This window comes from Branchiostoma belcheri, unplaced genomic scaffold (genome assembly GCF_001625305.1).
Source record: "Branchiostoma belcheri isolate BF01 breed outbred unplaced genomic scaffold, Haploidv18h27 scaffold14, whole genome shotgun sequence".
In the NCBI taxonomy this organism is placed as follows: Eukaryota; Metazoa; Chordata; class Leptocardii; order Amphioxiformes; family Branchiostomatidae; genus Branchiostoma; species Branchiostoma belcheri.
This window is the reverse complement of record NW_017802824.1, coordinates 1,241,402-1,257,844: the sequence shown is the minus strand read 5'-3', so window position 1 is coordinate 1,257,844 and position 16,443 is coordinate 1,241,402. Positions and strand designations below refer to the sequence as shown.

Sequence of the window (16,443 nt, the reverse complement as noted above, 5' to 3'; positions counted from 1 at the left end):
AAAAAAAAAAAATTGGGGGGGGGGGTCTAAATTAACTGCAAAATGCTCAATGAAAGACATATTTTGGCCCCATCAATAATTGGAAAAAGTCTTTTTCTTTCTAGTTCTTAAGTTTTTCAATGTAACAATGCAATTTTTTTTCATTAAAAGTTCAAAATCTATTATTTTAATTATAAACCAGCCTGGTATGCTCACTTCATGGCTCATATTGTAACATTTCTGGCTATCATGGGGTGCCCTGGCCTGTTTTTTATCCCTGTCGCTCCTCATTTTTTCTGAAAAAAATCTGAGAAACAACAAATTAAAATGGTGTGGCCTAAAGCAAAATGCCACTGCACCTGAATACGGTAAATCCATATCGATTCAACGGTAATGTAATCTTGGCAAATCCTTGGCAAATCTATATGTAGATCCATGTTCGGTTCCAGAACCTTACAGTTGTCCTTCAGGAGCCGATGTACCCAGTCTGTAGCCTGGTACATGTACATCCCCGAGTACAGGAACAAGGCACCTGGTTTGGCTGTCTGGATTATGTGGTCAAAACACTCCTTCACTGCAAGACAATGTCGTGAAAAGAGGAAATGACAATTTACTTTATGATGGCATTTGCTACTGTAGTAGATACTAGTAATCTGAGCATTGCAGGCAATTATCAGACTTGTATGATCCAGAGGACACACCTCTGGCACTCATACACTAGTATGTGGCTAGTGATTGATAATAGGGGCACTTGAAGAATGAAGATTATCACAACCACTTACTCAAATCTACTTTCAATGAGTCTTTTTGACAAAAGTCATGCAATTTCTTATACTAAAAACTTCCGTAGTAAAAGTGAGACTCGGAGACCACTTTTTATGACTCCTACGAAACGTAGGGTAGATTCATTTTGCTCACTTTGCAAACATTTTATTGTAGTACTGTCAGACTACTGTATATATTACACTAGTACTGTCAGTGTCAGAGATGTCGGAATCCTGTATCAAATTCATTAACATGGTTATACTACAAGTTACATAAAGTGGTCATAAGTGACCATGAAATAAAGTGGCTATAAAACATTATTTCATGGGGGGGGGGTTAATATCTGAGCTCACCCTCTTCCTTTTCCCTCTCGGAGTACACTTCCTCCATGAAGTAATGCATAGTGATGACGTCAGCATCTTGAATGTCAGGTTTGTTCTTGTCAGCCGTAGTTACGTCAAAGTCGTGAAAGCTCACTGTGACCCTGGGGTCATGCAGTTCTTCGTCTATAGCTGCCTGCAGACTCTTCTGTGGTGACAGATGTCATCAACTATTGATTTGTTGCCAGTCAAATTTCATCTCTATTTGCAAGAAACCTAATGTATAGTATTTGTGAATTATTAATTGCTGATGAACAGAAAGTCATTACACAGACATGCTTTACAAGCTAAATCTACTGTACAAATATTAGGCCACAGCAAGTAAATTTTATGGATGACATTCTCCGCAGACTCCAAATCTAATGCGAGTGGGCGAAAAAAAAAGGCAGGCCGAAAAAAACAAGGTTCCTACAATGTAAAATTTTGACTCAATCATTGTACAAATGGTTTTGATTCAGTAGGAACATAACATATACACAGCCAGCATCACATATCACTGCATCAAAGTAAGAAACAAAACATTAAATCAGAGCCTTTTCTTGTCTCCTCTCTTCCTAGTTATCTGCCATCCACCTTCTGGCATGGCAACAGACATCTTTGCCCATTTTCGGCATGTTGACTACTGTCAGAAGGCAACAAAATTTCTTGTTTTTTTTTTCAAAAGTCAGGCGAAAATTAATGCGCGCGCGGATGTCATCCATAAAATTTACTTGCTGTGGCCTTATGACCATTTGAGAGTAATGAAGCTAACTTCATTTTAAGCACAATTTGATACTATACAATACAAATGAAACTTATTTTCTGCAATTATACACGTACAAAGAAGTCATGTACTTACCCAACATTTGCCCCATTTGTTCTTCCTGTCATACAGTTGTATGTTCAGTTGCCCCTCGAAGTCACGAAAGTAGTCCAGTACACCCAGAACATCAGACCCAGGCCCTCCGCCCAAGCACGCAATGGTTATGCTGCTTTTCTCTTCCAGCTTATTCAAGACATTGGAACGATGCATGACCTTTGACAAACTTCGTGCCGAAAACATCGCATGTTTGTAGATATATCCAAACTGGATAAATGTCCGTTCATACTTGAAACTTTGTATCCCTTCTTCCAATTTGAAGATTTTATGAGCATTGAACAGTTTATCCAAAGCTTTTTTTACGTCTTCACGGAAACGTTCTTTATTGCCGCCTACTTTGTCCAAACATTCTTTTTCCTTATCACAGACCCATTTGTGAATGATTTTCCCAACTGGACATTGATCATCCTCAATCTCATTTTCTGGTTTCGCTTCAGCCATTTTGTATTATTATTTCACTGACGACTTAGACTTTGTTTCTTAGAAACTTTAAATGGGTAGTGCCTCCAGAATCTGCAACATAGGTAAAAGTATGAAAGTTGAGTATTACATTGTCACCTTGCAGTGACAGTTGGATTTGGAAAACACCATCAACAGACACCTGCATCTTCTTCCAGATATGGAAGATACATCCCTCGTAAATGTACAGTATCATGAAAAGGTGATGAGGATAGGAATCCACCATTTGACATGGTCTGACTATGACAGTGGCGGCGGCAGGCGGGGGGGGGGGGGCAAGGGGGGGCGACTGCCCGCAAAAAAAATATATTGGGGGGCGTAAAACGCATTTTCCGCGCTGCGCGGCCATTTCAAATCTGAAATCACACGGACGCCGTCTTCTACATGCGCCGTCTTCGTTTTTCAGCGCCCTTCCTAACGATATCGATAAAAATGAAATCCAGCTCTTCTGAAGACAACATTCAGTTCATTTTCGCGGCACAACAGTATTTTTGTTCTTGTGTAGCCGCTTGAATTTCTCGGCGCCGATGACCATACAAGGTAATTGTAGTCGATTGGCGATATTAAATCCGTGACCCCGCACTCACCCACGACCTTGTTGAAAAGCGGAATATTGTACCGAACAAGCATTCGAGCAAAAATAAAGGCTTTACTTGCTACTTCCTTTATTATTAATACTTACTAAACTTAGGATTGTGTACGTACCAGCAAAATGCGTTCCCAAAATACAGGAAATGGCGTTTCGAGAGGGTCAAGATTTTAAAATTTTCCCGGGGAGCATGCCCCGATCCCCCTTGTGTATTGAGATATTAAAATAGCACGTGGAAGAAGTTTGTGGATGCCATGCACTCGAATAGCGGGAAAAAACTTAGCTACAAAGTACTCAAAATTTAGCTTCGTGTTGCAGCAAAATCCTCCCCCACCAAACCAAAATGCAGGAAAACGCGTTTCAGAGGGTTAAATTTTCAAAATTTCCAGGGGGGGAGCATGCCCCCGGACCCCCCTAGGCAGGCGCGGCGGCTCGCGCCTTCGGCGCTCGATACTTATAGTATTGGGAAAATTGTTGCCATACAACTCTCGCCCCCCTCCCCCCAATCAAAATTTCCTGCCGCCGCCTCTGTATGATCAATGCTCCAGGCTTCCGACCCGAGGTTTGAACTCATGTGTTGGACCGTGTGTCTGTCCGCATGTCTGTGTCTCACGATGATGGATTGTCTGATATCCATTAATTTTTTCAATGTGGGTATTTTAATAGGACTAGTCTTGATGAGAGCTCGAAATGATTATGTTTGTTAACTTATGGTACTGAAGTGGTTCGGTTTTTTTATATGATCTGGCCAGCTGGATATCCTAGAATATCCACAAATTTTGCAGGGGTTACAAATTTCGCGTGGTTGGTCACTAAGCTCTTTTACTTCGGTAAAAGTGAAGTTGGCCCTGTTGTGGTTCAGTAAGTTAGCCAGACACACACACACACACCCTCCTACTCTGTGTGAGCTAGTCCAACAGAACATTTACATATTAAGTGGCCTTGCCATATCAAGGCATCCCCAGACTCTGGTTCTCAGAGTCTCTCTTGCCCGACCACCGGACCCTGAGCACATCATGTACACGTCCTCCCCTACTAATCCTATGGATTAAACCACTAGAAAGATACTGGAATCGGTTGTCATCTCGACAAGTTCAAGTACAAGAACACAACAGGCCCCTTTTGAAATGTTTGAAGAAGGGTAACCTGTTGACGAATACTTTTTGGTATGTACGTACTCGATAAATGCTGCTTAACATGTAATTAATATTGCCTTATTAACGTGAATCAATATCTAGTTTACATAATTGATGAGGAACTTCTATAAATCTGCTGCATTCTTTGATAGGACAATTCAAAGTTGAATGTGACATAATTGTAATTGAGAGCAAGATTAACATTGGCAGATATCAATCATGCATGTATGTCACAAATTTGATCAGTCCTATCAAGGAGGTTATGGTCCTATCTTGGAGCGCGCAGCGGATTTATAGAATTTCCTCATTAATCATACAAATTAGATAATCATTTGCAGAATTCTCATCTAAATATGTTCAGCATCACCTAAGCTACCCACATATCAAAAATCACAACAGTTCCTCAACTGGTTCTCGACTTACTAGTATCCCCCAGAACATATTTCAACAAATGCTCCTGCAGTTCCAGAACAAGATGGCAGGGGGCCCAAACTCACGTCACTTCTTCCTGGGCGAAAGAGCTATTTACCATGCAAAATTCGTGACCATAACATGTCCAGATCATGAGATATCAAAACCGGAAGTTCTGCGGCAGTACCAAAACAAGCCCCTGGGGGCCAAAAATCTAACTATTTTGAGACCTCGCTAACACCTATCCGCCTACTAAATATCAAGACAATCCATTTACGTCCTCTTGAGTTGTATTGTATGCATACAGACAGGCAGACAGACACAGACACGAACGCGTACGATAACATAACCTTCTTGTCGAATGTACAAGCCGACATTGAGCCATTTTGAGGTCTTTATTTTTTTGAAACCTATCCACCAACAAGACAATCCTTCAAAGCCCCCTTGAGTTATCGTGGTTTCACAGACACGCACACGCATACATATACTACATACATGCGAACGCTATACGGAAAACATAACCTCCTTGGCATCACTACAGCGGTCCCCGTGTGCAGGGTTGCGTGTCGTTGGGGAAAGCAAAACTGGTCAACAGGTACGTAAGTATGCACAAACACCTGAAGAATATGGCCTTTCATTCATACGCCACAGGCCCACTCTGCCATAACTCTTATGTATGCAGCCCTACATGTTTATCCAGGAAGAACTCTACAATACTCTCCGGAGTTATATCTGAACCGTAAGGACACATTCCATAGCTTGATTTTACTCGGCTGACGCCACTCGATAAGAACCAATATGGCTCCTTTCCTGTTTTCCTTCGACACGTCTTCATGGCTCACTAAGTCTACCGGGTTTAACGTTAGGTAGACTTACGTAGCAAAGTCTGTTTAATAGCAAACTTTACCTACCTGATGACCTGCGTGAAACCCACCTTGAGTTCACCGATAGTTACGGGGGAGATCTAGAGACTGGCAGTCCATTTGTGCACCCCGCAATCATGGTCCTGTACTGCGACCGTTCCCTTGTTTAAGAACTTGATCCTGATGTAACCAAGGTGATTAAGTTGATATGTAATAGCGTCCACCGCGAGAGACTCCTTCGTGCCTTCACCAAGACCACTCAGGACCTCATATTCAAAAGTCTGATTAAGGGAGCGCATGGGGAGGATAGCTGAGGATCGGACGTTAAAAAATCTGAAATACTACGTACATGTATAGTTAAGCATTGACCTTATTCCCATATATGGTTATAGGGCCACGCCCATTTTCAGTCACCGGGAGATTCCGTTCCGCCTATGGGACGGAACCTTCTCCCGGTGGCTGGTTGTAGGATGGCCGGCTATATTTTAAAAAAACGCGTTAAAAACTCTTTCCCATCCGCCGCGGGGCCTGCACAGGAGGCTAAAGATCATGTCCGTTATGTGTACAGTTTGTGAAACCTCTGCACCCGCCGCCATCTTAGTTTCGGTAAGATGGCGGCGGGTGCACACACAAGCTCTCGGCGTCTCTAAAAATTAGGTTGTGTTTAGGTTGTATAAAACAACGGTATGTGAAAGCCTGGTATAAAGATGCGATCAAAAAGTTTGGAGATAAAAAGATTAGCATTTGAAGGCTAGGGTTCTTGCACACGTAGATACGACGTTTGGGGAAAAAAATAGCGGACCAGAAAAATTTAGCCCGTTCCATTCAAACCGGGATTTTCAATGCACAGCGATACCTGTTGAACCCTCCCGTGACTTGAGGTGGATTGGACGGAACCGGTTAAAAATCATTTCGGAGCATTTTGCGTTCACACCGTAACATACTTAGTAACCGGTTAAACCCTGTTAAAGATTTCAGTCGATTATGTGAAGCCTCGTAGAAAGTAGCCTTCTAATTTATCGCGTATATAAGAAAATATGCCAAAGTCTGTCAGCAAACGTTGAAAAACATCCTTACCCGATGACGTGAAAAACACCTTCAGTTCTTGACTTACTTGTACTAGTACAATGTATCACCAAATGCTCCTGCAGTTCCAGAACAAGATGGCAGGGGGCCCAAACTCACGTCACTTCTTCCTGAGCGAAAGAGCTATTTACCATGCAAAATTCGTGGCCATAACATGTCCAGATCATAAGATATCAAAACCGGTTCTGCCGCAGTACCAAAACAAGCCGCCTGGGGGCCAAAAATCTAACTATCTTTTTTATTTTCGAAAATTGCGACATTCACAATACAGTGGCCACCCTGGCAGCAGAGCTATCTTTGATGCCTCACTAACACCTACCCAGCTACTAAATATCAAGACAATCCGTTATAAGTCCTCTTGAGTTGTATTGTATACAGACAGACAGACACATACACGAACGCCTACGAAAACATAACCTTCTTGGCGAAGGTACAAGCCGACATTGAGCCATTTTGAGGTCTTTATTTTTTTGAAACCAACAAGACAATCCTTCAAAGCCCTCTCGAGTTATCGTGGTTTCACACACGGAGACACGCACACGCATACACACAAGCGAATGCTACGGAAAACATAACCTTCTTGGCGGCACATAGCAAAGACAACGATCGTTAACGTTGTCCCCGTGTGCAGGGTTGCGTGTCGTTGGGGAAAGCAAAACTGGTCAACAGGAACGTAACTATGCAAAAATCTGAAGAATGGCACAGGCCCACTCTGCCACAACCCTTAATGCAGCCCTATTTCCAGGGAGAACTCTACAATACTCTTCGGAGTTATATCTGGACCGTAAGGAGTCTAAGGACACATTTCATAGCTTGATTTTACTCGGCTGACGCCACTCGATAAGAACCAATATGGCTCCTTTCCTGTTCGCCTTCGACACGTCTTTATGGCCCACTTAGTGTACCGAGTTTAGGTATGTAAGAAGGCGTAGCAAAGTCAGCAAACTTTCCCTACTTACCGTACCTGATGACCTGCGTGAAACCCACCTTGAGTTCACCGATAGTTGAATACGGGGAGATCTAGAGACTGGCAGTCCCAAAAACTTTTGTGCACCCCGCAATCATGGTCCTGTACTGCGACTGTTCCCTTGTTTAAGAACTTGATCCCGATGTAACTAAGGTGATTAAGTTAATACGTATGAGCGTCCACCGCGAGAGACTCCTTCGTGCCTTCACCAAGACCTCTCAGGACCTCATATTTGCAAGTCTGATTAAGGGAGCGCATGGGGAGGATAGCTGAGGACGTTAGGGTGTTCCAAAAATTTAAAAAAATCTGAAATACTACGTACATGTATAGTTAAGCATTGACCTTATTCCCATATATGGTAATGATTTATGCAAATACATGTACTCATGACGCCATCAGTTAAAGGGCCACGCCCATTTTCAGCCACCGGGAGAAGGTTCCGTTCTGCCTACGGGAAGATTCCGTTCCGCCTCTCCCGGTGGCTGGTTGTAGGATGGCCGGGCTTAAAATAACGCGTTAAAACTCTTTCCCATCCGCCGCGGGGCCTGAACAGGAGGCTAAAGACCATGTCCGTTAAGTGTACAGTTTGTGAAACCTCTGCACCCGCCGCCATCTTAGTTTCGGTAAGATGGCGGCGGGTTCACACACAAGCTCTCGGCGTCTCTAAAAATTAGGTTGTGTTTAGGTTGTATAAAACAACGGTATGTGAAAGCCTGGTATAAAGATGCGATCAAAAAGTTTGGAGATAAAAAGATTAGCATTTGAAGGCTAGGGTTCTTGCACACCGGGATTTTCAATGCACAGCGATACCTGTTGAACCCTCCCGTGACTTGAGGTGGATTGGACGGAACCGGTTAAAACCATTTCGGAGCATTTTGCGTTTACACCGTAACATACTTAGTAACCGGTTAAACCCTGTTAAAGATTTCAGCCGATTATGTGAAGCCTCGTAGAAAGTAGCCTTCCAATTCATTGCGTATATAAGAAAATATACCAAAGTCTGTCAGCAAACAAAAATCCTTACCCGATGACGTGACACACACCTTCAGTTCGCAGATAGTTAATACGTAGATCAGTGGAAACCTCTATTGACTACTCGTACCATGTGATCTAGAGGAGTCTATATGTGACCCTTTCCATGTATGTGTTTAGACTTTGAGTTGTAACTTTTGAGTTGTAACCATCGAATTCACTTCACCAAGACCACTTAGGACCCATATTTGCTAGCCTGATAAAGCCAAGGAAGGCGTATGACTTTTAGGGTGCTCCAATTGAAAACACTAGTACTGCTTTTCTCTTGAACAATGGCTGGTGTGTTACGCCGAAAGGCGGTTATACCGGCTATACAGATACAGATACAGAATGGTATACTTAGCATATTTCAATTTTTTTTCTAATTTGTCAAGCGCCTGTCATACTTTAATAGACCCATCCACGTTGTAAGTCAAAATTATTTTCATTCAGCCAATAAGAGAGCGAGATTTGGTGTTGGTGGGCGTGGCATCGGGAACTGTCTAATTGGAACAAGTACTGTCCTTAGTGCTAAAAAGCCTCCGCTCAAAACATAAATTTGTAACATCATTAAAACAATAATATGCAACTAGAAAGGCTAACATTTGCTTCGGAGCAAATCGGTAGAATACTTCACTCCATCTCCCTTTCCAAACAAAAATAGATGCTTCTAAATAAATCATACTGCAATTATCAAATTGAGAGCAAGGATACAAGGACAGCTTTATTTTTAAAAAATGGAACTTGACAATAGTCTCCACAATACCACTTCCATACGGAATCCTAAGGATTTTGGAGCACGCAGACACGCCTTAGAACTTTAAGTGCATGTAAAACTTTTCATGTGTGCAATCTGTGGATTCACCACCACGCGCATGCCCTGTACAGCCTATGAGCATACAACGCACGTTTTCAGAAAAACGTAGCAGACGCGGCCTCCAAAAAAAAAAACGTACGGACAGAAAGTATGCACGGCGGGTTGTGACCGACGCTTGAAACATTAAGTTATGTTTGTCGTACACCACAGGTGATGGACTGTTTTAGGAAGATCATGGCAGCACGGCAGAAGAAACGAACCCCCACCAAAAAAGAAAGGGACGCAGCAGTCAAGGCACTCAAGGAGAGGGAGGCTGTCATGAAACTTCTCGATTCATAAGAACCTGTGTCAATATATCCTTATCTGTATTAAGTATTATCAGGGATAGCAGAGAGTAAATTATCCATGGTAGCATCAAATTGCATCTGATGGTATCGTTATCATGAGTACAATTTATAATTTGTGATTGGGAACTTCAAGATACATGTACATTGTAAACATGAGAATCTTAGTACATGTTTTGAATTAGATATTTGCTACATGTATACTAGCCAATAGTGTTGTATACGCAATAAAATTGTCCCACGATTTATTTTTAATGATTGCTAATTTTTTAGATGTTAGTGTCAAACTTGTGTGCATGAGATTTGAGCCATTACATTGTATATAATCAGTGATAACTAGTATGTGACATGTATAGCTATAGTATGTATAGACTTTTGATACTGGACTTAACATTGTCTGTTTCTGCATTCTGTAAATACACCAAAAAATAACAAAAGGAGTAACTTCTCCACTGATTCAAATCTCACATTGTATCTTTCCAACTACACATGGCTGAACACATTTATAATCTTCAAGTGCTTTTCCGTACCAAATCTATCTTTAATTGAGCAGAACATTTCTAGCCTATGTGTACTGGATATTACATTATTCCAAAAATTAATTTCCTCTCTTGTTCGTTTTTTAAATACTTCCATAAAGATATCCCCATTTCCCACTCCTTGATTGTACCAGGCTTCCTGTAGCCCATGAGTGAATAACAGCTGTTTTACTTGGCTTACCCAGGATTTCCTATCTACTTGGTCCAGCTCATACAGAAGTTTGTAGCATTTTTTGGTAAGTCTGTTTTCCCCCATACTTACTTAAACATTTTCAACCAAAATTTAACAATTCTATTTTGCCTAAGTATGTTAAGTGAGTGTCTCCCCAGTTCCCCTCTTTCTCCACCCCAATTTAAGATTTACAAAATTTATTGTGCACTATCTCTAGTTGTTTACCAGGGTGGAAGCCCCATATTTCACAGCCATACATCATGATTGGAAGAATAATACCATCAAAAGGCTAATCTCATTGGGTTTCTGATAGAAGATGACATTATCACCTCACAGAAATGCCCTGTTTGAGAACGCAGCTCCTCCGAACACTTACTGTTCTTCAACTTCTTGTCTACTTCTTCCTGTATAGACGGTAAACAACGTTACCCTTAAATCTCTGAGAAACCTCCTCTGTAGGGTAGCCCCCGGTTTGGAGGTCGTCTCTTATGTCGTTGAAAAGCTGTAAGTCTCCTTCCTGATGTAAGTCAACCTAAAGGATGTCAAAAATGGTTGCATCATTCAGCAGGCATGATAATTTCTGGTACATGTAATTTATATTTTCTGGCTAGACCATACATTTGTACCATATTATTACTGTTCTGAGTTGAACAGATCATTTAAACAAAAGGGAACACATTTTTTTAGATTCCTCATGTTTATACCTCCAGGCGGTATAAACATGTACTTGTACATGTACGTAGGCAACTAGATTGGACATAGAATACAATATAGTGTATGAATATGCAGGTCTTCAAACAATGATGACAGTGTAATAAAAGTCTGTTGCTAGAAACTTAAGCAAAATGCCAGTATGTACCTCAGCATAGGAAACCCATTTCCAGTCACCGGTACTGGTATCTTTGTAAATCTTTTGAGGTTGTCCAGGTAGTTCCATGTCTGGTGTCAGAAGCTCACAGTTGTCCTTCAGGAGTTGATGTACCCAGTTTATAACCTGGTACATGTACATCCCCGAGTACAGGAACAAGGCACCTGGTTTGGCTGTCTGGATTATGTGGTCAAAACACTCCTTCACTGCAGACAATGTCGTGAAAAGAGGAAATGGCAATGTACTTTATTGTCGTTTTATGGTGCTACCTTTACTAGATACCTGTACTAGTTATCTAAACATGCAAATATCTGGGTACGACACAGAGTAGATACATGTACGTCTAGTACTCAGAATTACCCATAAACTATAGTATGGTTAGTAACTGATAATAGGGGTTTGTTACAACCACCGCTCACATGTGGTTTTAATGAAAGACTAATTAAGATAACCTTTTTTGACCTTCAACTACTGACAACTATTCTGTATCTGTATATCCGGTATAACAGCCCTTAGGTGTAACAGACCACTGTCTCCTTCTGTGATAAAAGTGAGACTTGGAAACCACTTTTTATAACTTCTACAAACATCAGTATTCAGTGCAGATTAATTTTGCTAACGATGAAAACATGACAGAGATGTTGATAGAATCCTGTATTCAGTAATGTAATTATACCACAAGTTATATAAGTTAATTGTTCCTACATGTATTATAAGTACATGTATGTGGTACCATGAGTATGTGTTCTTTTAGCAGATTAAAGTCATTAAGTGAACAGCCAATCAGCAACCACATCTGCTAAAAGGGCCACACCTGCTCCTGTCTGCATGCCCATATTTGGCCTTATTTGGCCATGGAACTCCTATCCCCAGCAGAAACACGAGGAAAAACAATATGTAGCCATAATAATAATCGAAAAGTGTGAGCCCACCCTCTGCTCTTTCCCTCTCGGAGTACACCTCCTCCATGAAGTAGTGCATGGTGATGACGTCAGCTTTCTGAAGGTCAGGTTTGCTCTTGCCAGCCGTAGTGACGTCAAAGTCATAGAAGCTCACTGTGACCCTGGGGTCATGCAGCTCTGCGTCCATAGCAGTCTTCAGACTCTCCTGTGGTAACAGAGGTCATCAACTCGTGATGTATTACCAATCATAGAAATTTCATCTTTGACTTAGGTCACACCAATTTGATCCGTTGTTTCTTCTTTTTTTTTCAGAAAAAATATGAAGTGACAGGGTAAGAAAAATTAAAATTGAAATGATAGCCCCTAAAGCTACAATTGGAGCCATTAGTAAACATAGATATCAGGCTGGTATATAATTCAAACAATGAATTTTAAACTTTTTAGCAAATCAATGCATTGATAGATGGAAAAGCTGTTAACATAGGACAAGGAGCTTTCTTCAACTGGGCCAAAATATGAGCATTTTCGAGAAACTGAATCTGACTTTTTTGCAAATCAGACGAAAATGAAGCAGGTGAATCCGTGAACCAGTTAATTAAATTGGTGTGGCCTTAAGTAACCTTTCAAAGAAATTCTGAGACTCTTGCATATTTCACTACATATATTTGCAAGAAACCTAATATATAGTACTTGTGATTTATTAATTGTTGATGAACAGAAAGTCATTACACGGACATGCTTTACAAGCTGAATCTACATATTATAACCATTGTTTGCAGGGCAGTTATGACGGACTGTTGTGTGAAGCTAACTTCAAGCACAATTTGATACAATACAAAGGAAACTTATTTTCTGCAATACATGTACAAAGAAGTAATGTACTTACCCAAGTTGGGCCCCATTTATCCTTCCTGTCATACAGCTGTATGTCCAGTTGTCCCTTGAAGTCAGCCATGTACTTCATGAAGTAGTCCAGCACACCCAGGACATCTGACCCAGGCCCTCCACCCAGGCACGCAACGGTCATGCTGGTTTGCATTCTCAGGTTTTCCAAGACATTGGAACAATGCGTCGTGCATTGTTCCAATATCTTGGAAAGACTTCGTGCGGAAAACATCGAATGCTTGTATACATAGCCGAACTGAAAACATGATTTTTCATACTTTATATCTTGTATTCCTTTTTGTAATTCGCCGAATTTATGAGCATTATACAGTGCGGCCAGGGCATTTTTTACCCTTTCGCGGAAAAGGTTTTCGTCACCGTCTACCGATTCCAAACATTCTTGTCGCTTATTACGGACCAAGCTGTCGATGATTTTCCCAACTGTACATTGCTCGCCCTCCAACATTGCTTCGGCCATCTTCTAGATCTGCAACATAGACAAACCGAAGTGACATAAGATTCTTTGAGTATTACTTCATAGCAAGGAGTTCTAACTCCATGTCATCTTGCAATGGCTGAAGTTGGATTGGGAAAACTACGAAGCAGGAACACTGTCAAAAATACGATATATATATTTAAAATACATACAATTGTAAAACATATATGTTTAATAAGAATATATATACACTTTTCAAAACAATATATGTATAGTAAATACATACAATTGTAAAACATATATGCTTAAGAAGAAAATATATATACACTTTTCAAAACAATATATATATCTTAAATACATATAATTCCAAAACATATATTGTTCACAAAAAGTGGTGTTCCCAAAACCCCTATCATATGAAAACATATGTTGTTCACAAAAAGTGGTGTTTCCAAAACCCCTATCATATGAAAACATGTTGTTCACAAAAAGTGGTGTTTCAAAACCCCTATCATATGAAACAGGAAGTGGTGTTTCCAAAACCCCTATCATTTCTAAACCTATATATGTTTTCAGTGCACGCGGTAACACTGTCAAATCTCTCACCAGAGTTTCTAGCATGGGCGACCACACTACTGTTGTGGGGGTGGGAGAGAAAAAAACAGATTTTTTTCGCCTAGGTTTCTTCCCCTCTTGTCCAGTGATTCTTAAAGCTACGCGTAATTAATTTTCATTCCAAAAAGCCTTTTCATTATAATTGTATTTTGGTCAGATCTTTGCATATAAGTCACACTAAAAATAGGGGGCGCCAAGGATTGTTACAGAGTAGATTCTTCCGATCAGAACTCTTCCTTTCGCATAAAAGATGAGATTATCTAGAATTTTTCAAAGTTTACACTTTTGACGGTTTCATCAGAAGATGCTCAAGTATTGCAATTGGTTCTACGGGAATAGAGTCAATTCTGCGTCATCGTGTGGGTTGTTATTGTCATAATTTAGAAATCTTTTGAAATCTTTGTTATTGTTTGTCTGAGCATGGAGGTAAAAGAGAGAATGGTCTGAGAAATTTCATAATATGGAAACATTTTGAATATCTTTTCAAGATTCTAAATAATTCCCTGGTTTTGTAAAATGGTTGAAATATTCCTGATGTGGAATATGACATTTCCAATTGTTTCTAAAAAATATTTACCATTTTTTACCATTATTTCTAACATTTTGTAAATAGGTCAGTGGGCTGGGAAGGAAGTAATTCACACATCCCTGTGAAGTACAGGCTAGTCTGCCTGGGTGTCAGGCATTCATGCCTTACAACAAAAGAGCCACCAGTGTCCAGCGAAATCTAAAAATATACAGAAGAAGACAGAAGAGTGGGATTAGCACCTACTTTTATGGGGGCAATTACCCACATCTACCATCTGGTTATTTGTTTGAAATATTTCAAATAGTGAAAGAAACACATGGATAGCTCAAATCTATTCTAAATAAAGAGATCTTTGTACAGCCACTTTCAAAATGTTTCAGAAATATCTAATAATATTCAAATTTTAATTTTCAAATTGTTAAAAAATTTAGAACTTTTGTTACTGGGGTATTCTTTTCTTACAAACATGAAGAAAAAAGCCACACGGTGACACGGACTCTAAGCTAGTCATGGCACCAAAAGAGACCGTAAATCAACAATATTTGACATACATTTTATTGTAATTCTTAAACTTTCCATGCCACAATCTTAAAATTTTCAGGATCTTAGGATCAAACAGTTTGCCACAAAGGTCTTTAATTTCATCTTTTTGTGTACAAAAGTTAACACATTGTTGCTAATTACGCTAATAAGTAGCCATAGTCTGTGTAACGCAAACTCTGCCGTCCGCGGCTTTAGTGGCCCCTTCCCGCAGAGTTTGTGTAGTCTCCACCAGACTTCTTTTGCGGGGTGAATAAATCGTAGAAATTGGCCTAAAAAGGCTCGACAGGGAAATGGAGCTTCTCTGGCCGGCTACAGTCTCTGGCCAATTAATACTTTTTAGGCCGATTTCTACGATTTATTCACCCCGCAAAAGAAGTCTGGTGGAGACTACATCCAGCCGACCCCCGAGGGGCCACTAAAGCCGCGGACGGCAGAGATTTGCGAAAGGAAGAGTTCTGATCAGAAGAATCTACTCTGTAACAATCCTTGGCGCCCCCTATTTTTAGTGTGACTTATATGCAAAGATCTGACCAAAATACAATTATAATGAAAAGGCTTTTTGGAATGAAAATTAATTACGCGTAGCTTTAAGAATCACTGGACAAGAGGGGAAGAAACCTAGGCGAAAAAAATCTGTTTTTTTCTCTCCCACCCCCACAACAGTAGTGTGGTCGCCCATGCTAGAAACTCTGGTGAGAGATTTGACAGTGTTACCGCGTGCACTGAAAACATATATAGGTTTAGAAATGATAGGGGTTTTGGAAACACCACTTCCTGTTTTCATATGATAGGGGTTTTGGAAACACCACTTTTTGTGAACAACATGGTTTTCATATGATGGGGGTTTTGGAAACACCACTTTTTGTGAACAATATATGTTTTGGAATTATATGTATTTAAGATATATATATTGTTTTGAAAAGTGTATATATATTTTCTTCTTAAGCATATATGTTTTACAATTGTATGTATTTACTATACATATATTGTTTTGAAAAGTGTATATATATTCTTATTAAACATATATGTTTTACAATTGTATGTATTTTAAATATATATATCGTATTTTTGACAGTGTTCCTGCTTCGTAATTTTGGCAATTTTTTTTTCTTCTGACGACTTTGCAAACCCACGTCAGAGCAATTAATTTTTCGATGGTGTTTTTAGGTTTTATTCCTTTCTTCAGCAAAAACAATTTTTGGCTGCACTATTTTTAATACAGGATATGTGGTGAATAAGTAACCTATGTCCTTGCACACACAGGCAAGTACAGGAGTATTGAGTACAG

General features: G+C 40.2%; 2 protein-coding genes across 2 annotated transcripts in view; both read right to left on the bottom strand.

Annotated features, from left to right (window-relative positions):
- LOC109464514 overlaps nt 1-5,778 on the bottom strand; it is a 6,699-nt gene extending 921 nt beyond the window's left edge. Inside the window, exons 1-4 of the mRNA XM_019761521.1 lie at nt 5,490-5,778; nt 1,963-2,496; nt 1,098-1,272; nt 339-553 (exon numbers count right to left, since the gene is read on the bottom strand). Of these exons, the coding sequence (XP_019617080.1) occupies nt 339-553; nt 1,098-1,272; nt 1,963-2,424 (852 nt within the window). The 5' untranslated portion in view covers nt 2,425-2,496; nt 5,490-5,778. The remainder of the gene's footprint in view (nt 1-338; nt 554-1,097; nt 1,273-1,962; nt 2,497-5,489) is intronic.
- A 4,993-nt stretch (nt 5,779-10,771) lies between these two features.
- On the bottom strand, nt 10,772-13,174 carry LOC109464513. Its single transcript, XM_019761520.1, has 4 exons — nt 13,034-13,174; nt 12,178-12,352; nt 11,237-11,451; nt 10,772-10,909 (listed from the first exon to the last, which is right to left on the bottom strand). The coding sequence occupies exons 1-4, from the start codon at nt 13,172-13,174 to the stop codon at nt 10,772-10,774; spliced, it is 669 nt and encodes a 222-aa protein (XP_019617079.1).
- Nucleotides 13,175-16,443: the final 3,269 nt, after the last annotated feature.

Bases quoted from the DNA above. Each gene is read 5' to 3' on its own strand.
- LOC109464513 (XM_019761520.1), bottom strand. From the start codon at position 13,174: ATGACCGTTGCGTGCCTGGGTGGAGGGCCTGGGTCAGATGTCCTGGGT. The intron at 11,452-12,177 runs GTGGGCTCACAC...CATTGTCTGCAG, and splicing joins CGAGAGGGAAAGAGCAGAGG to TGAAGGAGTGTTTTGACCAC. The intron at 10,910-11,236 runs GTACATACTGGC...GACATCCTTTAG, and splicing joins AATGGGTTTCCTATGCTGAG to GTTGACTTACATCAGGAAGG.